The 26,070-nt window shown below is 48.6% G+C and overlaps 2 protein-coding genes across 4 annotated transcripts in view; both read left to right on the top strand.

The window, feature by feature from the left end:
* Positions 1 to 10,644, top strand: part of SLC22A15 (solute carrier family 22 member 15) — a 75,608-nt gene extending 64,964 nt beyond the window's left edge. Inside the window, exons 11-13 of the mRNA XM_068271004.1 lie at positions 5,586 to 5,658; positions 6,919 to 7,113; positions 8,947 to 10,644. Coding sequence (XP_068127105.1) covers positions 5,586 to 5,658; positions 6,919 to 7,113; positions 8,947 to 9,045 — 367 coding nt within the window. The 3' untranslated portion in view covers positions 9,046 to 10,644. The remainder of the gene's footprint in view (positions 1 to 5,585; positions 5,659 to 6,918; positions 7,114 to 8,946) is intronic.
* An 11,919-nt stretch (positions 10,645 to 22,563) lies between these two features.
* Positions 22,564 to 26,070, top strand: part of MAB21L3 (mab-21 like 3) — a 38,447-nt gene continuing 34,940 nt past the window's right edge. For 2 of the 3 annotated variants that reach the window (XM_068271005.1, XM_068271007.1), the window contains exon 1: positions 22,564 to 25,747. In XM_068271005.1, coding sequence (XP_068127106.1) covers positions 25,694 to 25,747 — 54 coding nt within the window. In that variant the 5' untranslated portion in view covers positions 22,564 to 25,693. The remainder of the gene's footprint in view (positions 25,748 to 26,070) is intronic. The other variant, XM_068271006.1, reaches the window with a different exon arrangement.

Genomic DNA, 26,070 nt, shown 5'->3' on the forward strand with positions numbered 1-26,070 from the left:
CGAACCAAGCGGTCGCTTGGGGCCTCACAATCTTAGGGGCCTCGGCGGCTCCGTGACGTCGGCGTGACGTCACTTTTTCCCCGCAGCCCCGCCGGGCTGGCAGAGCAGAGCAGGGCTACAGGAAGATGGCCGCCGCCGAAGCCCTGCTCTGGAGACTATGTCTCCAGTACGTGGCTTCGGGTGGCCATCTTCCCGACCCGTAGCCCTGCATGAATCAGCGCGGGAGATTGGAGGAGGAAGCCAGGGAGGGAGCTCCATGGGAACTGCGCGCCTGAGAAGCCGGCCGGGAGAGGAGACCAGGGAGAGAAGACTTCTGCCAGTGCCAGCCTGCCAGGTGAGTAAATTCTTTTCTTTTTGCAGCCGCAGCCCTAATTGCGAATTTGCGATTGATTTCTGCTGAACTGTGCCCTAAATGCGTTTGATATCTGCTGAAAATGTGGCCCTAATTGCGATTGATTTCTGCTGAACTGTGCCCTAAATGCGTTTGATATCTGCTGAAAATGTGGCCCTAATTGCGATTGATTTCTGCTGAACTGTGCCCTAAATGCGTTTGATATCTGCTGAAAATGTGGCCCTAATTGCGATTGATTTCTGCTGAACTGTGCCCTAAATGCGTTTGATATCTGCTGAAAATGTGGCCCTAATTGCGATTGATTTCTGCTGAACTGTGCCCTAAATGCGTTTGATATCTGCTGAAAATGTGGCCCTAATTGCGATTGATTTCTGCTGAACTGTGCCCTAAATGCGTTTGATATCTGCTGAAAATGTGGCCCTAATTGCGATTGATTTCTGCTGAACTGTGCCCTAAATGCGTTTGATATCTGCTGAAAATGTGGCCCTAATTGCGATTGATTTCTGCTGAACTGTGCCCTAATTGCGTTTGATATCTGCTGAAAATGTGGCCCTAATTGCGATTGATTTCTGCTGAACTGTGCCCTAAATGCGTTTGATATCTGCTGAAAATGTGGCCCTAATTGCGATTGATTTCTGCTGAACTGTGCCCTAAATGCGTTTGATATCTGCTGAAAATGTGGCCCTAATTGCGATTGATTTCTGCTGAACTGTGCCCTAAATGCGTTTGATATCTGCTGAAAATGTGGCCCTAATTGCGATTGATTTCTGCTGAACTGTGCCCTAAATGCGTTTGATATCTGCTGAAAATGTGGCCCTAATTGCGATTGATTTCTGCTGAACTGTGCCCTAATTGCGTTTGATATCTGCTGAAAATGTGGCCCTAATTGCGATTGATTTCTGCTGAACTGTGCCCTAAATGCGTTTGATATCTGCTGAAAATGTGGCCCTAATTGCGTTTGATTTCTGCTGAACTCTGCCCTAATTGCGTTTGATTTCTGCTGAAAATGTGCCCTAATTGCGTTTGATTTCTGCTGAAAATGTGCCCTAATTGCGTTTGATTTCGGCTGAAAATGTGCCCTAATTGCGTTTGATTTCTGCTGAAAATGTGCCCTAATTGCGTTTGATTTCTGCTGAAATGTGGCCCAAATTGCGTTTTTATTTTCTGGTGTCTGGGGTAACTGTTGCTGCATTTATTATTTAATGGTCATAGTTGGCTATATTTGCTGTGCTACGGTTAAGCTTCGCCCATACAATGTCATGGCCGCGCCAATCTTTCGGCGCGCTACGCGCGCCTCAATCACCCCAACATCCATTTTTTCCCCGCAAACAGCCCCGCCCCAATCCGCCCTCCTGCTCCACCCACATGTCATGGCCACGCCCACTTATGCGGGATAGCCACACCCATTTTTCGCCGCGGCGCAGGATAGGGCCTCTTGCTACAGTCCGCTTGGGGCCACAAAAACCTTAGCTGCACCCCTGTCTCCAGTACAGGGCTTCGGGCGCCATCTTGCCGTAGCCCTGCTCTGCCTGTCAGCGCGGGAGACTTCAGGAGGAAGGTGGTCCCGGGAGCAGTGCGCCAGAGGCCGGAGACTTCTGCCAGGTGAGTAAATGCTTTCTTTTTCCAGGTGAAATGTTTGCCCGCATTGCGATTCTTTTCTGATGAAATGTTTGCCCGCATTGCGTTTCTTTTCTGGTGAAATGTTTGCCCGCATTGCGTTTCTTTTCTGGTGAAATGTTTGCCTGCATTGCATTTCTTTTCCAGGTGAAATGTTTGCCCGCATTGCGTTTCTTTTCTGGTGAAATGTTTGTCCGCATTGCGATTCTTTTCTGGTGAAATGTTTGCCCGCATTGCGTTTCTTTTCTGGTGAAATGTTTGCCCGCATTGTGTTTCTTTTCTGGTGAAATGTTTGCCCGCATTGCATTTCTTTTCCAGGTGAAATGTTTGGCCGCAGTGCGTTTCTTTTCTCGTGAAATGTTTGCCCGCATTGCGTTTCTTTTCTGGTGAAATGTTTGCCTGCATTGCGTTTCTTTTCTGGTGAAATGTTTGCCTGCATTGCGTTTCTTTTCCGGTGAAATGTTTGCCCGCATTGCGTTTCTTTTCCGGTGAAATGTTTGCCCGCATTGCGTTTCTTTTCTGGTGAAATGTTTGCCCGCACTGCGTTTCTTTTCTGGTGAAATGTTTGCCTGCATTGCGTTAATTTTCTGGTGAAATGTTTGCCCGCAATGTGTTTCTTTTCTGGTGAAATGTTTGCCCGCAATGCGTTTCTTTTCTGGTGAAATGTTTGCCCGCAATGCGTTTCTTTTCTGGTGAAATGTTTGCCCGCATTGCGTTTCTTTTCTGGTGAAATGTTTGCCCGCATTGCGTTAATTTTCTGGTGAAATGTTTGCCCGCATTGCATTTATTTTGTACTGACATGTCTGCCCGCATTGCGTTTATTTTGTACTGACATGTTGCCCGCATTGCATTTATTTTATACTGACATGTTGCCCGCATTGCGGTTATTTTGTGCTGACAAGTTGCCCATTGCGTTTATTTTCTGGTGTCCGGGGTAACTGTTACTGCATTTATTATTTAATAGTCATAGATGGCTATGTTTGCTGCTTTGTGGTTACGGTATACTATTAGCATCACACAGTTTCTGCACACCCATGATGCAAAGTCTCGTTTGTCCACATCATGGCGTAAACACTGCTTTCTTATGCCTCGCTGTTACATCATGAAGTTAGCTCCGCCCATACAATGGCATGGCCACACCCATTTTTTGCAGCGGCCCCTCCCCCCAGTCTTTGACGCTGCGCGCTCCTCAGTCCTCCCCACTTTTTGCCGCGGCACGCTGCGCGCGCCCCCCTCCCCCCCACGCCCCCCCCCCCACCCCGTCCCAGGTTGGACCCACAAAAATCTGGTCACTCTAGCAGCAGCAAACATTGCAGTCCACCTCTGTGCGGCAGGAGGAGGAGTTTGAGGATTTGGAGGAGTTGGAGGTCCCTGACCTTGAAGAGGAGGGGGCACAGTGGAGTGCAGCTGCAGTGGTGCGGGGGGTGGAGAGAGCAGGAGGCTCAGGAGTCATTGATAAGCCAGGTTCATTTTTTTTTTTTACAGCCGTGGTACTACCAACACTAGGTGCCATGGTGATTCTCTGAACACAATTGCTGTGTCATTTTTTTAGGAGGTGTCTGTGCTGTCTGTGCTGTCCAAGTTGTGGGGAGGCCCCAACTACGGCAGTACGACTGCTTCCTGGAACCTAGTCCTGATGTTAATTGACAGTCCTTTTTTTTGGGAGGGGGGGGGGGGGGAGATCCCCACATCATCAGTTAGTGTTCCCCTTTAAAAAAGAATGATGCTACATGCCTCATTTACCCCAAAAATCTATTTAGAAGCAATTTAAAGGCCACTTCCGGTTTTCTATCCGGATATCCAATTCGGATCGCAAAATTTAGAAATCGGATATCCGACCCGGATCGGAAATGAAAATGGGTATCCGAGCAGCACTGTTTAGAGATCTTAGTGTCTGGCATATGTGAGTAATGTCCGATCCAGCAGATCTCAGACCACTGAAGGATTGACGTGTCGGCAATACTTGTTTGTCTATATATAATAATAATGTAAGTTTAGAGATCTTAGCGTCTGACATACATGAGTAATATCAGATCTTAGCGTCTGGCATACATGAGTAATATCAGATCTTAGCGTCTGGCATACATGAGTAATATCAGATCTTAGCGTCTGGCATATGTGAGTAATATCAGATCTTAGTGTCTGGCATATGTGAGTAATATCAGATCTTAGTGTCTGGCACATGTGAGTAATGTCCGATCCAGCAGATCTCAGACCACTGAAGGATTGACGTGTCGGCAATACTTGTTTGTCTATATATAATAATAATGTAAGTTTAGAGATCTTAGCGTCTGACATACATGAGTAATATCAGATCTTAGCGTCTGGCATACATGAGTAATATCAGATCTTAGCGTCTGGAATACATGAGTAATATCAGATCTTAGTGTCTGGCATACATGAGTAATATCAGATCTTAGCGTCTGGCATACATGAGTAATATCAGATGTTAGCGTCTGGCATACATGAGTAATATCAGATCTTAGCGTCTGGCATACATGAGTAATATCAGATCTTAGCGTCGGGCATACATGAGTAATATCAGATCTTAGCGTCTGGCATACATGAGTAATATCAGATCTTAGCATCTGGCATACATGAGTAATATCAGATCTTAGCGTCTGGCATACATGAGTAATATCAGATCTTAGCGTCTGGCATACATGAGTAATATCAGATCTTAGCGTCTGGCATACATGAGTAATATCAGATCTTAGCGTATGGCATACATGAGTAATATCAGATCTTAGCGTCTGGCATACGTGAGTAATATCAGATCTTAGCGTCTGGCATACATGAGTAATATCAGATCTTAGCGTATGGCATACATGAGTAATATCAGATCTTAGCGTCGGGCATACATGAGTAATATCAGATCTTAGCGTCTGGCATACATGAGTAATATCAGATCTTAGCGTCTGGCATACATGAGTAATATCAGATCTTTGCATCTGGCATACATGAGTAATATCAGATCTTAGTGTCTGGCATACATGAGTAATATCAGATCTTAGCGTCTGGCATACATGAGTAATATCAGATGTTAGCGTCTGGCATACATGAGTAATATCAGATCTTTGCATCTGGCATACATGAGTAATATCAGATCTTAGCGTCGGGCATACATGAGTAATATCAGATCTTAGCGTCTGGCATACATGAGTAATATCAGATCTTAGCATCTGGCATACATGAGTAATATCAGATCTTAGCGTCTGGCATACATGAGTAATATCAGATCTTAGCGTCTGGCATACATGAGTAATATCAGATCTTAGCGTCTGGCATACATGAGTAATATCAGATCTTAGCGTATGGCATACATGAGTAATATCAGATCTTAGCGTATGGCATACATGAGTAATATCAGATCTTAGCGTATGGCATACATGAGTAATATCAGATCTTAGCGTCTGGCATACATGAGTAATATCAGATGTTAGCGTCTGGCATGCATGAGTAATATCAGATCTTAGCGTCTGGCATACATGAGTAATATCAGATCTTAGTGTCTGGCATATGTGAGTAATATCAGATCCAGATATTAGCCCACTGAAGCATATACCTGTATGTGTATGTCTATATATAATAATGTATATTTTCCTCTGTCTGGCAGGAGTCTGGGGATCGGCATCTGTTCCATGTTCTCTCGCTTTGGAGGAATCCTTGCCCCCTTCATTCCAGCCCTGGTACGTCTGCCCATGTATGCCGGCATTGTGCTACACGGTAACAGGCTAGTCAGTAACGGGTCCAGACACAGAGGTTACCGTTCCGGGGCGAGGTTGGGTGGTTTCAAATCTCATTCTTTTCTTCTTGAGTAAGCCAGTACCTATTTAGTATGGAGTCCTCGGGCAAGACTCCCTAACACTGTAGGGTGGTCTGCTGAGCGCGCCCCCTAGTGGCTGCAGCTTGCTTCAAGTCCAACAGGAGAAAAGCGCTATACTGTACAAATGTTAGAATTATTATTATTATCAAACAAACTACCCTTGGTGGTGATAAGATAAGTCTGGTGCCCCCTGCTGGACAATGTGGGAAGTGATAATGAAAGCTTCCTTCCATAGTGTATGGACGGAATGTACAGATTACACAACAGGAGATAAATTGTTCCATCATTCAGAAATACAGCACAGCCCTCCTCCATGCTAGGCTGTGTCTCCTTCTATGTGTCTGTCTGTTCTTCCTCTGTGCGTTTCTGTGCCTCATCCATGTATGCCTGTGACACACCCACACACCTCCCACCCGGGGTGTTGTGTCACTACTCCTGCTTGGTATAATTCCCTCCCCCATCTGCTGTGTCACTCCCCCGTGTGGCATAAATCCCTCCCCATCTGCTGTGTCACTCAACCGTGTGGTATAATTCCCTCCCCATCTGCTGTGGAACTCCCCCGTGTGGTATAATTCCCTCCCCTATCTGCTGTGTCATTCCCTCGTGTGGTATAAATCCCTCCCCCAGCTGCTGTGTCCTTGCCCTGTGTGGTATAATTCCCTCCTCCAGCTGCTGTGTCCTTGCTCTGTGTGGTATAATTCCCTCCCCCAGCTGCTGTGTCCTTGCCCTGTGTGGTATAATTCCCTCCCCCAGCTGCTGTGTCCTTGCCCTGTGTGGTATAATTCCCTCCCCCAGCTGCTGTGTCCTTGCCCTGTGTGGTATAATTCCCTCCCCCAGCTGCTGTGTCCTTGCCCTGTGTGGTATAAATCCCTCCCCCAGCTGCTGTGTCCTTGCCCTGTGTGGTATAAATCCCTCCCCCAACTGCTGTGTCCTTGCCCTGTGTGGTATAATTCCATCCCCTAGCTGCTGGGGATGGGTCGGGGAGATGACAGTGTCTCCTCACAGGAGGGTTATTCTTACACACTCACATAGCACAGGACGGGCAGTACTGGCGTTCGCTGATGTGATGGCCGCCATACACATTGCAGACTTCTGATGGTGTTTGTCCCGATCTCTCCCTCAGCGCTGGTTCCGGTGGTTCGTGCCTTTCCTTGTGTTTGGTGCCGCCGGCATCTCTGCCGGCCTCCTCACCCTGCTGTTACCAGAGACCCTGAACACCTCGCTGCCTGACACCCTGGCTGACCTGCAGGTGGCATCCTACCGGACTCTGCTGGGAAAAGAGGAGGAGGAGGAGTCTCTGCTGCATGAGGGCGGAGAGGTAAGTGACACACTGAGGAGTAAGGTGGAGCATTACATGTGATATGTAAATGAGGGTGATCACATGACCCTCTATGACTTTCCAACACATCAAGCTGAATTCTTCTACAAAGTGTGACCTCCAATATTGTATTACCCTGTACATGGTCAAGACTATCCTACATCCAATGTCAATATCACATGTGTTAGGGCCGTTCAGGATACTCAAAAGATCTTCATCTAGGAAGAACTCCGCTCCAAATATATTATTTTGGAGAAGTTCCTTCTGACCATCGAAGGCCCTCCATCTGACCCCACAAAGCTGGATGCATCTCATGCTTTACAAGAGATCTTTTTAGTTATCCCTCGTTCCTCCACCCAACCCTCCAAAGTGAGGTGTGGAAAATTTGTGCTGGTGGAATTGCCGCTGTTGGTGAACAACAAATGACAACCGCCCAATGCTCAATCCTATCTGTGGTGTCATTCAAAATCACATCTAAATCATGAATGTACTGGCCATAGGCCATACCACCTAACGTGCTCTACAAAATAACTTCTCTTACCGAGAGGAGCTTCTCCCAAACCACATTAAGGTTGGCCAAGAAGGGAGAAGCTTGGTTAGAAGATAGAAGTTATTTCCTTTTTCATATTGTTCTAAGAGAGCTCAAACTCCTCCACAACCTGTTAGGAAGCCTGAATCTCTTTAGGGATTACATCTTACACCTTCCCCAGAGTACAGCTGGTGATGAGACCTTCTTTCCCACCAGCTTTGAAGCCCATGAAGTGGTGTTTTGAATTACACATAGGGGAGATCCCACAACCACCTGTAAGCGAGAGAGTTCTGGCACGGTTCTAAAGCCTTGTACACAGGACCGGATTTCCCATAAGGCAGTGTAGGCACGTGCCTACAGGCGCATGATGGTGGAAAGGCAGCTCACGCCACTCCCTGAGCACCTCCCTCCCTCCTTCCCTATGTAGAGACCTGCTAAGAGTATAAATGAGAGGTTACTGACCCTGCTCTTTCCACCGACAAGATCTCCCTTCAGTCAGGGGCACCTCTAGCTACATAATACTGAGATTCCTCTAGCTACCTAATATTGAGGGTTCTTCTGGCTGTCTAAAACTAAGGGACACCTGTAGCTACTCATGACGGGCAAGGGAAGTGAGGGAGGAGTGACAGCTGGGCCAGCCAGCACACTTGCGGTGCGATTTGGTGGGTGTTTGTAGGTTCATGGAGAGTGAATTCTAAGATGCCAGGACATCTGTGCCTATTGGCTCCTGTGAGGTAAATCCGGGCCTGCTTGTACATGCATTTGTCAGCAGGGGGCAGTGGTGGCTCAACCTCGGCCATCAACCATCTATTGTGTGTACAGTGGTCCTTTATTAATTACCCCTCCTCCATATTGGTGTGAGAGATGATATTGCAGGCCAAGGCCGTTGTTTCCCTAATCACCCTGCCCGCTCCAGGCTGCTTTGTTGATCCTCTTCCCATCTCCATAGCAGCAGAACTCAGACTAGTGACGTATCTGACAGAACTGTGTCCTGATGGCTGGAGTCACAACCCCTTTGGGCAGCAATCCTCGTATGTGTTTGTTGATATTAGTTATGACTAGAGGTATCGCCAGGATATCCTCTTATCAGGATGGTCTTCTCTTCTGTCTGGGCAGAGGGAAGTTATAACCATGGGAGAACCTTCTGGATGAGTCTCAGAGGTCCTCTGGAATGAGATATGGTAGCAGAGTGAAGATGAGACAGATGGATGTGAGAGAGAGGATGCGGTTTCCGATGGGGGAGGACTGGGACTGTGGTGGGTTTCAGGAGATCACCTATAAATTGTGTCATGGTTTTCCTGCAGGATCGCTCTGGAGCGGCTGGTGAGATCTCCAGCGAGGAAGAGGAACTTTTGCAGCGTCCACCAAGAAGAAACGGATCTGTACGCCAACCTGACAGATAAAGGCATCTACTTTCTACTTCCAAGACCAGAACACCTAAATATGCTTCCTGGGAGCAGAAGCCTTGGAATTCCGACACCAAGCTGGAGGAAAGTCTGGAGATGGCAATGACTTTGAGGGTTCACCATGAATTTACGGTGGGATGGTGGTGGGTTCACAAGGGACATTAGAAGACAGGTAGGTCTGCACAGCCCAGGCTCCTCCTACACAGAGCTGGTTATATGAGGGACAGGAGGATGGAGCATGCACCTTCACGGCTAAGAACCCCCCCACGCAGAGCAGGAGAATGCTTATAGGAGGAGTACGAGGGTGGGGCATGCTCCTTCACAGCTCAGGCCCCTCCAACACAGAGCAGGAGGATGGTTCTATGAGGAGTACGAGGGTGGGGCATGCTCCTTCACAGCTCAGGACCCTCCCAAACAGAGCAGGAGGATGGTTATATGAGGGGACAGGAGGATGGGACAGGAGGATGGGGCATGCTCCTTCACAGCTCAGGCCCCTCCCACACAGAGTAGGAGGATGGTTATATGAGGGGACAGGAGAATGGAGCACGCACCTCCACAGCACATGACTAAAGGTGATCAATGAGCTGCTAATATCTGAAATTTGCACACCACTTGAAATTGGGCCAATCAGTTGCAATGTCTTGATGCAGAAAATTCAGCATATAACTGATGGTTCATACTCAGGAACTTCCTTCACTGAGCCGAGGAAGGAATCTGAGGGATAAACAGACGGACATCTGGAGAAGAGACTATGAGGGCTGGAGAGAGGACCTTCTCTTTTAGAACTGGAGAAGGATCAATGAAGCGTATGGAGAGAGGACCCTCTCATGGTCAGCTGGAGAGTGGACACTGAGGGGCTATGGAAAGAGGACCCCTCCATGGCAAAAGGACCTTCCTACGCAGAGCTTGCAGAGGAACATATGATGAATAAGATGACAGGAAGCAGCCCCATCCGCCTCAGAGGTAGATAGACAACTTACAAGGTGGGTGGCACCGAAGGAAGCTGCTCACAACTCTAGTTATAGATGCCTGGATCTGGGACAGAGAGAAGGTCCACATGGATCTGGACACCAACCAGAAGACCTGTGATTGGAGGTCTCTGAATGTAGATCTGTTGGTTTTTCTCTGATCTTCTAGCACTTTATATCTGCACTTTATAGGAAGCGGAAGGGTACATTGGTGGGCCTTGTGACCCCTTCTCATTGGCTGAATTTGACTCCCTTTCTAAGCAATGTGATTCCCTGTAGCGGGGTAGTGACATCACAAACCATCTGAGTGATGCGTTGCTCAGGCCTGTTGCCAGGGGAATGTCTACAATCCCCTCCCCGGAAGAGAAGCACAACATCCAGGGTATTTCACTTCTCTCCGATATAAGGAAATGTTTGCCTATTTTCCATCAAGAGCCTGCGCAGAGGAGGGGGAGGAGTCTGTTATAGGTCATACAGATCATTTATAGGCCCGCTGTCTCTCCACCTCACCGGGCGTTTGTCAGAACGGTGCTACAATCCTGCAGTAAATGATGTCTTGGTATATTTTACATGATAAGCTGCTATTTTATTGATTTTTGTTCTATAAATAAAGATTTCCAAATAACAATATCCTCTGTGGTGACATCAATGTGACAGACGTTCTCACACACATAATATGGTTTATATGAGACACTGGGTGGGTTATTATTTGCATGTCAGTGGTCACCTGTCGGGAAGACCCCGATTTCACCTCATTCCCATCCCCCAATCAGGTATAATCTCCTCCCACCCCACATCCCTCCACCAATCACCGGACTACGGTCTGTTCTGGCAGGCGGCTTACAGAGGAAGTCCCAGAACCCGGACTATCCCGGTAGTAGTGATGAGGAAGTCCTAGAACCCGGACTATCCCGCTAGTAGTGATGAGGAAGTCCCAGAACCCGGACTATCCCACTAGTAGTGATGAGGAAGTCCCAGAACCCGGACTATCCCGGTAGTAGTGATGAGGAAGTCCCAGAACCCGGACTATCCCGGTAATAGTGATGAGGAAGTCCCAGAACCCGGACTATCCCGGTAGTAGTGATGAGGAAGTCCCAGAACCCGGACTATCCCAGTAGTAGTGATGAGGAAGTCCCAGAACCCGGACTATCCCGGTAGTAGTGATGAGGAAGTCCCAGAACCCGGACTATCCCGGTAGTAGTGATGAGGAAGTCCCAGAACCCGGACTATCCCAGTAGTAGTGATGAGGAAGTCCTAGAACCCGGACTATCCCGGTAGTAGTGATGAGGAAGTCCCAGAACCCGGACTATCCCGGTAGTAGTGATGAGGAAGTCCCAGAACCGGGACTATCCCGGTAGTAGTGATGAGGAAGTCCCAGAACCCGGACTATCCCGGTAGTAGTGATGAGGAAGTCCCAGAACCCGGACTATCCCGCTAGTAGTGATGAGGAAGTCCCAGAATCCGGACCATCCCGGTAGTAGTGATGAGGAAGTCCCAGAACCCGGACTATCCCGGTAGTAGTGATGAGGAAATCCCAGAACCCGGACTATCCCGGTAGTAGTGATGAGGAAGTCCCAGAACCCGGACTATCCCGCTAGTAGTGATGAGGAAGTCCCAGAACCCGGACTATCCCGCTAGTAGTGATGAGGAAGTCCCAGAACCCGGACTATCCCGGTAGTAGTGATGAGGAAGTCCCAGAACCCGGATTATCCCGGTAGTAGTGATGAGCACCTGCTATTTCCAAGTAGGAATGCAAATATCGAACATTGCTCTGTCGTAAGTGCTGCTTTCCGTTCTTCCATTGAAGTCAATAGCACAGACTTCCATGGTCAATAATAAGGCCCCCATACATGCTATCGTCAGGGCCAGATTTAGGCCAAGGCCTGCTAGGCCATGGCCTAGGGCCCCACAGGAGCACCAAAGCAGCAGGATAATCTATTGCAGCATTTGCATAGCTTGCAGGGAGATCAGATGAGCACCTGAGTACAGTACTCTGCTGCTAGCCGTCTGTGCAGCAGCCACCTTGCTCTCTGTGCACGTTTGCATTGTGGCCGGCGGCTATGGACTTGGGCAGCATTGGAGATGGCGAGGAAGAGCAAGCTTCTGCACTGGAGACAAGTGGAGAAATGAGTGATGGTGATAGCTGCTGCAGTGTGAAGGTGAGCTGGCTACCTATACTGATAGGAGGGGGGTGGGAAAAGGGAGTCATCTGGCTACCTATACTGGAGGGAAAGGGGGGAGGGGTGATCTCGCTACCTATACTGAAGGGGGGCGGCTGGTGACAGTGGTCTTGGGTGGTAAAGAGTATAAATCCGGCCCTGGCTATCGTCACCAAATGTGCCATAAATATTCGGAGTTTAGCAGGATTTTTTCTTTTTCTTTTTTTTTTTTTCAAAAAGATCATCTAGTTTTTGTGAAAATTGATTTTGAAGTTCCATGATAAAAATGGGTGTTACACTGGGTAAAATGCCATTGTGTTGCTGTGCACTGCACTGCATTCCGAGTTCTGAATACACGTTGTATACATGTCATGATAATGGACAGCATGAGGTCCTCCCTTCCAAGCCTCTTTACCCCTTGTCCCCCATGCAGGCTGGGATCGCAGGAGCGGAACCTTGTCAGCTATACCAGCCCGCATGGTCCATGGTGAGGGCGGGGGGCTCTGGGAGGGGGGCCGCCAAGCCTTCCCTCTGCCCCAACACCCTTCTCCAAATACAGTGTACCGCAGCAAGGTGTCATTTTAACCACTTAAAGGGGAACTGAAGTAAGAGGTATACGGAGGCTGATTTATTTATTTTCTTTTAATCCATACCAGTTGCCTGGCAGCCCTGCTGGTCTATTTCTCTGCAGTAGTATCTGAATAACACAAGAAACAAGCATGCAGCTAGTCTTGTCAGATCTGACATTAATATCAGAAACCCCTGATCTGCTGCATGCTTGTTCAGGGGCTATGGCTAATAGTATTAGAGGCAGAGGATCAGCAGGGCTGCCAGGCAACTGGTATTGCTTAAAAGGAAATAAACATGGCAGCCTCCATATACCTCTCTCTTCAGTTCACCTTTCACGAATATGTTCGTCCAAATAGGCTGTGCCGCTGTCAGTGTGCGGTGCACGCGATCGCGCACGCCCGCCGTTAGCCCCACGATCAATGAATGGGAATATACTTCCCATTCATCGATTCCTGTCCCCCGCAGAGAAACCGACTGTCTCTTATCAGAGACCGCGGTATTTCTGCAAAAGAAAAAAGTTCCCCGTGCTCTTTCTACTTCCTGGAAGCGTCATCGTATGCTTCTAGGACTCTTTTGACTGGCCAAATAGTAAACTACACCCACATGTATTTTTTAATAAATAAATACATTCTATTACATTTAAAATTTGCTTCCCACACCAAAAATGACCCAAATAAAATGTTTAATAAAAAAAAAAAGAAAAAAAATTAAAATTAAAAGGTTAACAACCTAAATAGTTACCTGAGGGTCTGAACTTTTTAAATGTGCATGTCAAGATAGTATGTTAATATAATTTTTTAAATTATAGGCTTGTAAATAGTGATGGACGCAAAGTGAAAAAATGCACCTTTATTTCCAAATAAAATATCGGCGCCATAAATTGTGATAGGGACATAATTTAAACGGTGTAATAACTGGGACAGATGGGCAAATAAAATACATGCGTTTTAATTATGGTAGCATGTATTCATGGAAAATTATAATGGCCAAAAACTGAGAAATACTGAATTTTTCCATTTCTTTCTTAATCTTCCTGTTAAAATGGATTTAGAATAAAATAATTCTTAGCAAAATGTACCCTCCAATGAAAGCCTAAATGGTGGCAGAAAAAACAAGATATAGATCATTTCATTGTGATAAGTAGTGATAAAGTTATTGGCAAATGGGAGGTGAAAGTTGCTCAGATGCAAAAAAATGAACAACCCGGTGGGCTTAAGTGGTTAAAATGTATTTTCTCAAGAACCACCAGCTCCTTCCATAGTATGTTGTCACATTTGGTGACTATAGCATGTACTTTGTTATTAACTATGGAAGTCGGCGGCATTGACTTCAATGAAAACTGGCCTTGGAACACAGAACTCGGAGCGCAGATATCTGTATTTACTGTCGGAGCTCCGGACTGTCCCGGCAGGCGGATCGCAGAGAACATTCCAGAATCTTCCTGGAACTTTTCTGTGCAGAGATCTGATCAATACGGCGGGAGGGGGGCCGGCAGGCAGATAATGACCCAGTTAGATGCCATTGATCAGCAGCGTGTGACAGCGGGGGGAGGGGGGGAATCTGGGGCACAGGATGCGGCTCTCTGTAAAGGAAGCTCCTATTCATACAGTACAGGATAAAGGTGGGCTCTGTACAGAGACCATGAGCTGGGCCCTTAGTGTCCCTCACCACAGCCACACTGCAGAGCCAGAGAGGGTCACCCCCAAATGGTATGTCACCTCCGCGTGGTGTCCCCTCCAAACACACGGTGTCACCCCCACACACACGGTGTCCCCTCCACACACACGGTGTCACCCCTACGCACACGGTGTCACCCCCACACACACAGTGTCCCCTCCACGCACACATGGTGTCACCCCCACGCACAGTGTCACCCCCACATGGTGTCCCCTCCACACACACGGTGTCACCCCCACACACACGGTGTCCCCTCCACGCACACATGGTGTCACCTACCGCGCACACAGTGTCACCCCCACACACACGGTGTCACCCCCACACACACGGTGTCCCCCCCACGCACACATGGTGTCACCCCCATGCACACAGTGTCACCTCCACATGGTGTCACCCCCACACACACACAGTGCCACCCCACGCACACAGTGTCACCCCCACACGGTGTCACCCCCACAGTGTCACCCCCACAGTGTCACCCCCACACGGTGTCACCTCCACATGGTGTCACCGCCACACGGTGTCACCTCTACACAGTGTCACCCCCACACAGTGTCACCCCCACACACAAAGTGTCACCCCCCACACATGGTGTCACCTCCACATGGTGTCACCGCCACACGGTGTCACCTCTACACAGTGCCACCCCCACACACAGTGTCACCCCCCCACACATGGTGTCACCTCCACATGGTGTCACCCCCACATGGTGTCACCCCCACACGGTGTCACCCCTACACACAGTGTCACCCCTACACACAGTGTCACCCCCCCCCACACACACACACAGTGTCACCCCCACACACAGTGTCAGAGGTTCCCCCACCCTGCTGACTCTTTTATCAGTGATCTTACAGATAGTCGCTGAGATGCAAATATTCTGCCCAGTTTCAGACCACATACAATGTACATACCAGCCAAAATTATTCACATCTCTAATAATCACCCCTCCTCCCAAGAGCTGCTCAAGCTCCTCCCATGAGCTGCTCAAGCTCCTCCCACGAGCTGCTCAAGCTCTTCCCAGCTCCTCCACATCTATCATAATCAGGGCTGGTTCTCTCATGAAGAAAGGTGAAGCATTTGCATCAGGCGCAGAGATTTCAGGGGCAGCATGTTTGTACTGAGGAGGAATGGAGCGGCTGAGGGGGAGCAGTTGGTTTGTCACAGACTCTCAGCCAGCCAGTGTGCTAATGTGCTGAGCTGCAGCATGTCATGTGAGAACATTAAATGAAGCAGAGTAAATTGTCGGGTGCTGTGCGGTCATTCACCATGGGAGGGGGGGGGGGGGCGGGGGGAGGGGGGGCACATCCTCACAAGATTGCCTCAGGCAGCAAAAAGTCTAGAACCTGCCCTGATCCTACCCCGGGGCTGAAACATGTTACAGCAGCACTGTGCAGTAACACAACCTGATCCACTCGCAGTCCTCTCCCCAAATTCCACTCCCAGTCCCGGGACACACATCAGAGTTTTATCACCTAAAATTATCTCTAGTTCTGTTCAGACTAAGCGACAGCGGGACTCTGAGGAGGAGGAGGGTAATCTCTGAGGAGGAGGAGGGTAATCTCTGAGGAGGAGGAGGGTAATCTCTGAGGAGGAGGAGGATAATCTCTGAGGAGGAGGAGGGTAATCTCTGAGGAGGAGGGTAATCTCTGAGGAGGAGGGTAATCTCTGAGGAGGAGGAGGGTAATCTCTGAGGAGGAGGGTAATCTCTGAAGAGGAGGGGGGTAATCTCTGAGGAGGAGGAGGATAATCTCTGAGGAGGAGGAGGGTAATCTCTGAGGAGGAGGAGGGTAATCTCTGAGGAGGAGGAGGGTAATCTCTGAGGAGGAGGAGGGTAATCTCTGAGGAGGAGGAGGGTAATCTCTGAGGAGGAGGAGGTTAATCTCTGAGGAGGAGGAGGGTAATCTCTGAAGAGGAGGAGGGTAATCTCTGAAGAGGAGGAGGGTAATCTCTGAGGAGGAGTGTAATCTCTGAGGAGGAGGAGGGTAATCTCTGAAGAGGAGGAGGGTAATCTCTGAGAAGGAGGAGTGTAATCTCTGAGGAGGAGGAGGGTAATCTCTGAGGAGGAGGAGGATAATCTCTGAGGAGGAGGAGGGTAATCTCTGAGGAGGAGGAGGGTAATCTCTGAGGAGGAGGAGGGTAATCTCTGAGGAGGAGGAGGAGGGTAATCTCTGAGGAGGAGGAGAGTAATCTCTGAGGAGGAGGAGGGTAATCTCTGAGGAGGAGGAGGGTAATCTCTGAGGAGGAGGAGGGTAATCTCTGAGGAGGAGGGTAATCTCTGAAGAGGAGGAGGGTAATCTCTGAGGAGGAGGAGGAGGGTAATCTCTGAGGAGGAGGAGGAGGGTAATCTCTGAAGAGGAGGAGAGTAATCTCTGAGGAGGAGGATAATCTCTGAGGAGGAGGAGGGTAATCTCTGAGGAGGAGGAGGCTCTGAGGAGGAGGAGGGTAATCTGAGGAGGAGGAGGGTAATCTCTGAAGAGGAGGAGGGTAATCTCTGAGGAGGAGGGTAATCTCTGAGGAAGAGGAGGGTAATCTCTGAGGAGGAGGAGGGTAATCTCTGAGGAGGAGGAGGGTAATCTCTGAGGAGGAGGAGGGTAATCTCTGAGGAGGAGGATAATCTCTGAGGAGGAGGAGGATAATCTCTGAGGAGGAGGAGGGAAATCTCTGAGGAGGAGTGTAATCTCTGAGGAGGAGGAGGGTAATCTCTGAGGAGGAGGAGGGTAATCTCTGAGGAGAAGGAGGGTAATCTCTGAAGGAGGAGGGTAATCTCTGAGGAGGAGGAGGGTAATCTCTGAAGAGGAGGAGGGTAATCTCTGAGGAGGAGGGCAATCTCTGAGGAGGAGGAGGGTAATCTCTGAGGAGGAGGAGGGTAATCTCTGAGGAAGAGGAGGGTAATCTCTGAGGAGGAGGAGGGTAATCTCTGAGGAGGAGGGTAATCTCTGAGGAAGAGGAGGGTAATCTCTGAGGAGGAGGAGGGTAATCTCTGAGGAGGAGGAGGAGGGTAATCTCTGAGGAGGAGGGTAATCTCTGAGGAGGAGGAGGGTAATCTCTGAGGAGGAGGAGGGTAATCTCTGAGGAGGAGGAGGGTAATCTCTGAGGAGGAGGAGGGTAATCTCTGAGGAGGAGGAGGGTAATCTCTGAAGAGGAGGAGGGTAATCTCTGAGGAGGAGGAGGGTAATCTCTGAGGAGGAGGAGGGTAATCTCTGAAGAGGAGGAGGGTAATCTCTGAAGAGGAGGAGGGTAATCTCTGAAGAGGAGGAGGGTAATCTCTGAAGAGGAGGAGGGTAATCTCTGAGGAGGAGGAGGGAAATCTCTGAAGAGGAGGAGGGTAATCTCTGAGGAGGAGGAGGGTAATCTCTGAAGAGGAGGACGGTAATGTCGGGTCACCTGAGCACATAACTCTGGCCAGTGTAAATGTAGGCGTGTGCAGGCAGCACGAGGGTGAGCAGGATGCCGGGTTGTGTATAGACAACACACAGGCCTCACACACTGCAGGAGAAACACTCCCCTCTGTACTGTCATCTGTTGTACTGAAAACAGCATGACTGATGAGTAATGCAAGAACGAAAACACAAATACTCCTCATCTACTCTATACATAACAAATCACCTGCCACCGCTATGTCCTGATATGACCCCAGGCCGTGGCAGCACTGATCAATAAACAATCAAGTATTCTATATATAACTGCTCTCCAGCCACAGCTAAGTCCTGATATGACCCAGACCATGGCAGCAGTGATCACTAAACAATCATGTATTTTATATATAACCACTCTCTGGCCACAACCATGTCCTGATATGACCCAGGCCATGGGGAGATGCTGCTATATAACCATGTATGTTATATGTAAATTGATGTCCTGATATGACCCAGGCCATGGGGAGATGCTGCTATATAACCATGTATGTTATATATAACTGATGTCCTGATATGACCCAGGCCATGGGAAGATGCTGCTATATAACCATGTATGTTATATATAACTGATGTCCTGATATGACCCAGGCCATGGGTCATTATCAATCGACACGTGATCAGACAGGAAATTGCATTGTGTGTACATGTCCAAAGTGAACCCGATCCATAAAGCGATCGGTTTTCCAATTAAAACTGCACAAAATCGATCACTTTATCGATCGGGAGCTGATTGGACAAGTCGGAAATAATTGCTCGATTCCTGTCGATCGGGAGGGAAATTGAATCGTATGTACCCAGCATAAGAGGTCCACTTAAAGGACAAGACAAGACAAATAACATTTATATTGCGCTTTTCTCCTTGCGGACTCAAAGCACCAGAGCTGCAGCCACTAGGGCGCGCTCTATAGGCAGTAGCAGTGTTAGGGAGTCTTGCCCAAGGTCTCCTACTGAATTAGTGCTGGCTTACTGAATAGGCAGAGCGGAGATTCGAACCCAGGTCTCCTGTGTCAGAGGCAGAGCCCTTAACCATTACACCATCAGCCAAGGACAATTGAAGTGAGAGCTACTGTATATGGATGCTGCCATATTTATTTCCTTTTAAGCAATACTACTTGCCTGGCAGTCTTGCTGATCCTCTGCCTCTAATACGTTTAGCCACAGCCCCTGAACAAGCATGCAGCACATCAGGTGTTTTTGACATTATTATCAGTTCTGACTAGATTATCTGCATGCTTGTTTCTGGTGTGATTCAGCCCCTACTGCAGCCAAATAGACCAACAGGACTGCCAGGCAACAGGTATTGTTTAAAAGGAAATCTGGCAGCTTCCATATCACTCTCGCTTCAGTTGTCTACTTGAAGGACACCCGAGACAAAAATAAATGGATGAAATAAACGATTGTATCTATCTTCCTTCTCCTAAAAATGACTTTTTAAGATATTCCACAGTTTTATTTAATGTATAAACATACTTTTTAAGTTTTAAATGTTTTATTGTTTTTGCTCAATGATACATTCATTGAAGTATGCCAGAGCTAAAATCTATGAACTATTTGTCTTTTTATCTCTTTCTTGCTCTCAGAAGCCATTTTCTGCTAGGGAAGTGTTTTATAGTTGGAATTTCTTATCAGTGAGGGTCACACTGTAGTCACTTCCTGTCTGAGTCAAGACTGAGTCAGCCACTTACATACCTGATATTTAACTCTTTCAGAGAAAGAAAAAAAAGGAACATCGCATAGTTATTTGTGTGCTAGGCACTGTACATACCCATGTCTATCTCATCATGTCACCTCGGGTGTCCTTTAAGCTATGAGCACATGGAGAGATAGAATTGTGTGAAATAATCAATCAACAATCATTTTACGATCTATCAAACAGATCTTTGTGCAATTTGTTGTGAATGATTGCTGAAGATTGCAACACAGAATGGCAAACGATCAGAAAACGATAGGATTGTTGAACAGTGTAGAGTGTAGATATAGCGATGTAGTCTTTGTGGGGATGCTGTAGATACAATGCGGACAACAACTGATAATCTGCCGGAGTGATCTGCCATGTTGCTCCTTCATAATGTCTGAGCACTATCATGGATCGATTGTTGGTCCTTCTCTGAAGCCATCGTCTGTGGCCGGCATTGTCTAAGGATATCTGAACAATTCATGTTTCATTGTTTGTCTGTAGTGATTTCTCCTCCCTGTGTGTACGAGGCTTCAGGATCTATCCATTCAAGGTCCGTATCCCTGTCGCTTAAGTTGTAAATATTTATCAAAACTATGTTAAAAGAAGTCTGACGTCGGCACATAGCGTCATAGTTTTTGTCATATTTCATTTGTATTTACAAATTTAACATGATCAAATACATTATTGGGTTAGGCACCGCCAGGGGGAGTGGTTAGGGTTAGGCACCGCCCATGGGGGAGTTAGGGTTAGGCAACACTGAGCGGTGGTTAGGGTTAGGCACCACGAGGAAGGTAGTAAGGCACCACCAGGGGGTTAGGCACCACCGGGGGATGGTGGTTAGGGTTAGGCACCACGAGGAAGGTGGTTAGGGTTAGGCACCAGGTAATAGATATTTGGGAGAACCCTTTTTAACAATCAAAAAGGGAAAAAAAATGAAAGTCCTCCTAAGGGCGATCCACCACGCCTACTTTATACACTGATTTACTTTAGAGAGAACTCGTCCTTCAAAAAAGATTCAAAAAACACAATCTGGCAGTACAAAAATATAATCCAAAAACTTTATTGACAAAATACAAAATGTTAAAAAGCTTTATCCATTCGTGCAGGTAGTCCTCATGGACATCAAGGTAATTTATTTATAAAACCAATCAAGGTATGGTCTGGCTTAACGAGATTTGCATAAATAATTCAAGATTCGCTGAACATAGAAATATTTGGTTTTGGCAACGACACACGTTCGTTTCGGATTTTATTTTGAACCCTTCATCAGGCCACCATATATATATATATATAACGAAAATTCAAGGAGTTCAGTCTGCATCAAAAAGCCAAGGCTACACGAAACTATAGGGGCATCTGCACCAGCCAGACGCACACACAACTATCGGCATATCGGAAAAGGACGTGCAGCTACACAGGGAGTGCCCCTGTCGCTAAAGCTGTTCTTTAATAAAAATGTATTAAACTATGTTAAAAGACGTCTGACGTCAGCGGATAGTGTCATAGTTTTTGTCATATTTCATTTGTACTTACAGATTTTATGTTATCAAATACATTGTTGGGTTAGGCACCGCTGGGGGGAGTGGTTAGGGTTAGGCACCACCCATGGGGGAGTAAGGGTTAGGCAACACTGAGGGGTGGTTAGGGTTAGGCACCACCAGGGGGGTGGTTAGGGTTAGGCACCACCAGAGGGTTAGGCACCACCAGGGGGGTGGTTAGGGTTAGGCACCACCGGAGGATGGTGGTTAGGGTTAGGCACCACCAGGGGGGTGGTTAGGGTTAGGCACCACCAGGGGGGTCTTAGGGTTAGGCAACACTGAGGGGTGGTTAGGGTTAGGCACCACCAGGGGGGTGGTTAGGGTTAGGCACCACCAGGGGGTTAGGGTTAGGCACCACCAGGGGGGTGGTTAGGGTTAGGCACCACCGGAGGATGGTGGTTAGGGTTAGGCACCACCAGGGGGCTGGTTAGGGTTAGGCACCACCAGGGGGGTCTTAGGGTTAGGCAACACTGAGGGGTGGTTAGGGTTAGGCACCACCAGGGGGGTGGTTAGGGTTAGGCACCACCAGGGGGTTAGGGTTAGGCACCACCAGGGGGGTGGTTAGGGTTAGGCACCACCAGGGGGGTGGTTAGGGTTAGGCACCACCAGGGGGGTGGTTAGGGTTAGGCACCACCAGGGGGTTAGGGTTAGGCACCACCAGGGGGGTGGTTAGGGTTAGGCACCACCGGAGGATGGTGGTTAGGGTTAGGCACCACCAGGGGGCTGGTTAGGGTTAGGCACCACCAGGGGGGTCTTAGGGTTAGGCAACACTGAGGGGTGGTTAGGGTTAGGCACCACCAGGGGGGTGGTTAGGGTTAGGCACCACCAGGGGGTTAGGGTTAGGCACCACCAGGGGGGTGGTTAGGGTTAGGCACCACCAGGGGAAGGTTCTGTGTGAGAGTAGGGTGGGTTAAGCTGTATTGTTGAATTATGTAACAATTTTTAAAGCTATATCTTTTCATTTTCATGTCCCATCTGTTTTAAAATGGTATTTATTGTTAACGAATTATATTTCGTTATCCAGCTACACCAATTTGTTGTCCAGCCGGGCGCTTTTTTCCTAGCGTCCTTTTTTCATGCACCCGAAAGCAGAACAGTCAGATTAAACCCTGCGTATTCTGGCTTACAGATGCAATTTGCATGTCCTGTGCCTTTAAATGTGTGCAGAGACACTCATGTAGCCAGATTATAAGTCAGGTGACACCTGGTTTGGTAGCCACACCTTCTTTGATTCTCTTGTGTAGTTCTGTTCTGTGCTGCAGACATTCCAGCGGATCCGCTGTCACCATGGGACACAAATCAGGCATAGTGGAAACCAAGCCTAATTGCAGAGGACCTATCAGTGTGACGTGTCCCTGGAAAGCAGGTCCTGGGCACTGTGCCTGGTAATGGGTGTGATGTGGACATCTGAGCAGTTGCTGTTTGTTTACAGTAAATCCTGTTGGGGCGGAGAGGGAGGGAGGGGGGGAGAGGGGTACTGACATTGATTCTCTCTGGAGATGGGACTGTCACATTCTCAGCTGGTGACCTGCTGGGCAGCACAGGGTACAGATGAAAGCGCATCATTTGGAGCATGCAGGGCAAGTACAGAGCTAGGGCAGTTGTGGAGCTGGCGGTGTAGCTGTAGATTTGGAAGTGCAGTGGTAGAGTGGACCATACGGTTATAGAATTGGTAGGGTGGTGGTAGAGCTTACTGTGTGGTTGTAGAGCTGGTGGGTGGTGGTAGAGCGGACTGTTAAGTTGTAGAGCTGGTGGGTGGTGGTAGAGCTTACTGTGAGGTTGTAGAGCTTACTGTGAGGTAGTAGAGCTGGTAGGGTGGTGGTAGAGCAGACTGTGAGGTAGTAGAGCTGGTAGGGTGGTGACAGAGCAGACTGTGAGGTAGTAGAGCTGGTAGGCTGGTGGCAGAGTGGACGGTGCAGTTGTAGAGCTGGTGGGTGGTGGTAGAGCAGATTGTGAGGTAGTAGAGCTGGTAGGGTGGTTGTAGAGCAAACTGTGAGGTAGTAGAGCTGGTAGGGTGGTGGCAGAGTGGACTGTGCAGCTGTAGAGCTGGTATGGTGGTGGCAGAGCAGACTTTGAGGTAGTAGAGCTGTTAGGGTGGTGGCAGAGCAGACTGTGAGGTAGTAGAGCTGGTAGGGTTGTGGTAGAGCAGACTGTGAGGTAGTAGAGCTGGTAGGGTGGTGATAGAGCAGGCTGTGAGGTAGTAGAGCTGGTAGGGTGGTGGCAGAGCAGACTGTGAGGTAGTAGAGCTGGTAGGGTGGTGGCAGAGTGGACTGTGCAGTTGTAGAGCTGGTATGGTGGTGGCAGAGCAGACTTTGAGGTAGTAGAGCTGGTAGGGTAGTGGCAGAGCAGACTGTGAGGTAGTAGAGTTGGTAGGGGGGTGGTAGAGCAGACTATGAAATAGTAGAGCTGGTAGGGTGGTGGCAGAGCAGACTGTGAGGCAGTAGAGCTGGTAGGGTGGGGTAGAGCTTACTGTGAGGTAGTAGAGCTGGTAGGGGGGTGGCAGAGCAGACTTTGAGGTAGTAGAGCTGGTAGGGTGGTGGCAGAGCAGACTGTGAAGTTGTAGAGCTGGTAGGGTGGTGGTAGAGTACACTGTGAGGTAGTAGAGCTGGTAGCAAGGTGACAGAGCAGACTGTGAGGTAGTAGAGCTGGTAGGGTGGTGGCAGAGCAGACTGTGAGGCAATAGAGTTGCTATGGTGGTGGCAGAGCAGGCTGTGAGGTTGTAGAGCTGGTAGGGTGGTGGCAGAAGAGCTTACTGTCAGGTTGTAGAGCTGGGAGGGTGGTGGCAGAGCGTACTGCGAGGTTTGAGAGCTGGTAGGGTGGTGGCAGAGCAGACTGTGAAGTAGTAGAGCTGGTAGGGTGGTGGCAGAGCATACTGTGAGGTTGTAGAGCTGGTGGGTAGTGGTAGAGCGGACTGTGAAGTAATAGAGATGGTAGGGTGGTGGCAGAGTAGACTGTGAGGTTGTAGAGCTGGTAGGGTGGTGGAAGAGCAGACTGTGAGGTAGTAGAGCTGGTAAGGTGGTGGCAGAGCAGACTGTGAGGTAGTAGAGCTGGTATGGTGGTGGCAGGGCAGACTGTGAGGCAGTAGAGCTGGTAGGGGGGTGGTAGAGCAGACTGTAAGGCAGTAGAGCTGGTAGGGTAGTGGCAGAGCAGACTTTGAGGCAGTATAGTTGGTAGGGTGGTGGCAGAGTAGACTGTGAGGCAGTAGAGTTGGTAGGGTGGTGGCAGAGCAGACTGTGAGGTAGTAGAGTTGGTAGGATGGTGGTAGAGTGTACTGTGAGGTAGTAGAGCTGGTAGAGCAGACTGTGAGGCAGTAGAGTTGGTAGGGGGGGTGGTAGAGCAGACTGTGAGGTAGTAGAGCTGGTAGGGTGGTGGTAGAGCAGACTGTGAGGTAGTAGAGCTGGTAGGGTGGTGACAGAGCAGACTGTGAGGTAGTAGAGTTGGTAGGATGGTGGTAGAGTGTACTGTGAGGTTGTAGAGCTGGTAGGGGGGTGGTAGAGCAGACTGTGAGGTAGTAGAGTTGGTAGGATGGTGGTAGAGTGTACTGTGAGGTTGTAGAGCTGGTAGGGTAGGCATAGAGTGGACGGTGCTGCTGTAGAGCTCATAACATGGTGCATGGCTGGCAAGGTAAACAGTTTCAGTTATAGGCTTTGCTGTTTTGAGGGTTACAGGTTTGTCTCTTTCCAAGGTTAGAGTTGACATTAGACACAGTACCTGGCACAGCAGTGTTGTGGATGGTGGGACCGGTGTGGATGAAGATGTTCTCTTCCTGGGCTAATGTTATATCTAGAAAGGTCACAGCTTAGTTATGGGGCTGGTGGGATTGGGTGCATTGCTGTTATGTGGTTGGCAATATGGATGTATTGATTGTGGTGGGTTAAGCAGCACAATTATGTTGTTTTAGCATGATGAGCAGGAATGTTGCTGATGGCAGCGCAGGGCTAAAGGTAGCAGTAGACCGTTTCCTGATAAAGTTGACAGCATAGTAGTACAGCTGGCAGTGTATTGTGTAGTGTGATCATACAGTTACAGTTGATAGTGTGATGGTAGTTAGTAGTGCACTGGTACGGTTGGCAGTGTGATTGTGCAATTGGCAGTGTACTGGCACAGTGGGCAGTGAAGTGGTACAGTTGGCACTGTAGTTGTACAGTTGCCAGTGTTGTACATTTGGCAGTGTGGTGGTACTGTTGGCAGTGTGGTGGTACTGTTGGCAGTGAAGTGGTACTTTTGACAGTGTATTTGTACAGTTGGCAGTGTGGAGGTACTGTTGGCAGTGTACTGGCACAGTGGGCAGTGAAGTGGTACAGTTGGTAGTGTACTGGCACAGTGGGCAGTGAAGTGGTACTGTTGGCAGTGAAGTGGTACTTTTGACACTGTAGTTGTACAGTTGGCAGTGTAATGGTACAGTTGGCAGTGTAGTGGCACAGTTGGCAGTGTTGTTGTACAGTTGGCAGTGTAGTGGTACTGTTGGCAGTGAAGTGGTACAGTTGGCAGTGTAGTGGTACAGTTGGCAGTGTAGTGGTACAGTTGGCAGTGTAGAGGTACAGTTGGCAGTGTAGTGGTACAGATGTCACCACAGGGGAGGAACATCAACTCTGCTAAAGCCCCAGAGAGAATATAAAGGATTTGTAAACCGAGGATGGAGATGGAAACGATCACAGAAGAGGAGCTGAATAATTTCTTGGTGAACACGGTACAAAATTCCTCTATCTGTCTATCTGTGTGTCCATCCATGTGACCTTACCTCCTGTTATATCCATGGAACCTTACCTACTATATCTGTCTATCCATGTGTCCACCCATGAGACCTTACCTCCTGTTATATCTGTCTGTCCATGTGTCCACCCATGAGACCTTACCTCCTATATCTATCTATCCATGTGTCCATCCATGTGACCTTACCTCCTATATCTATCTATCCATGTGTCCACCCATGAGACCTTACCTCCGATATCTGTCTATCCATGTGTCCATCCATGAGACCTTACCTCCTATTATATCTGTCTGTCCATGTGT

The sequence above is a fragment of the Hyperolius riggenbachi genome, chromosome 2 (genome assembly GCF_040937935.1).
Source record: "Hyperolius riggenbachi isolate aHypRig1 chromosome 2, aHypRig1.pri, whole genome shotgun sequence".
Classification (NCBI taxonomy): Eukaryota; Metazoa; Chordata; class Amphibia; order Anura; family Hyperoliidae; genus Hyperolius; species Hyperolius riggenbachi.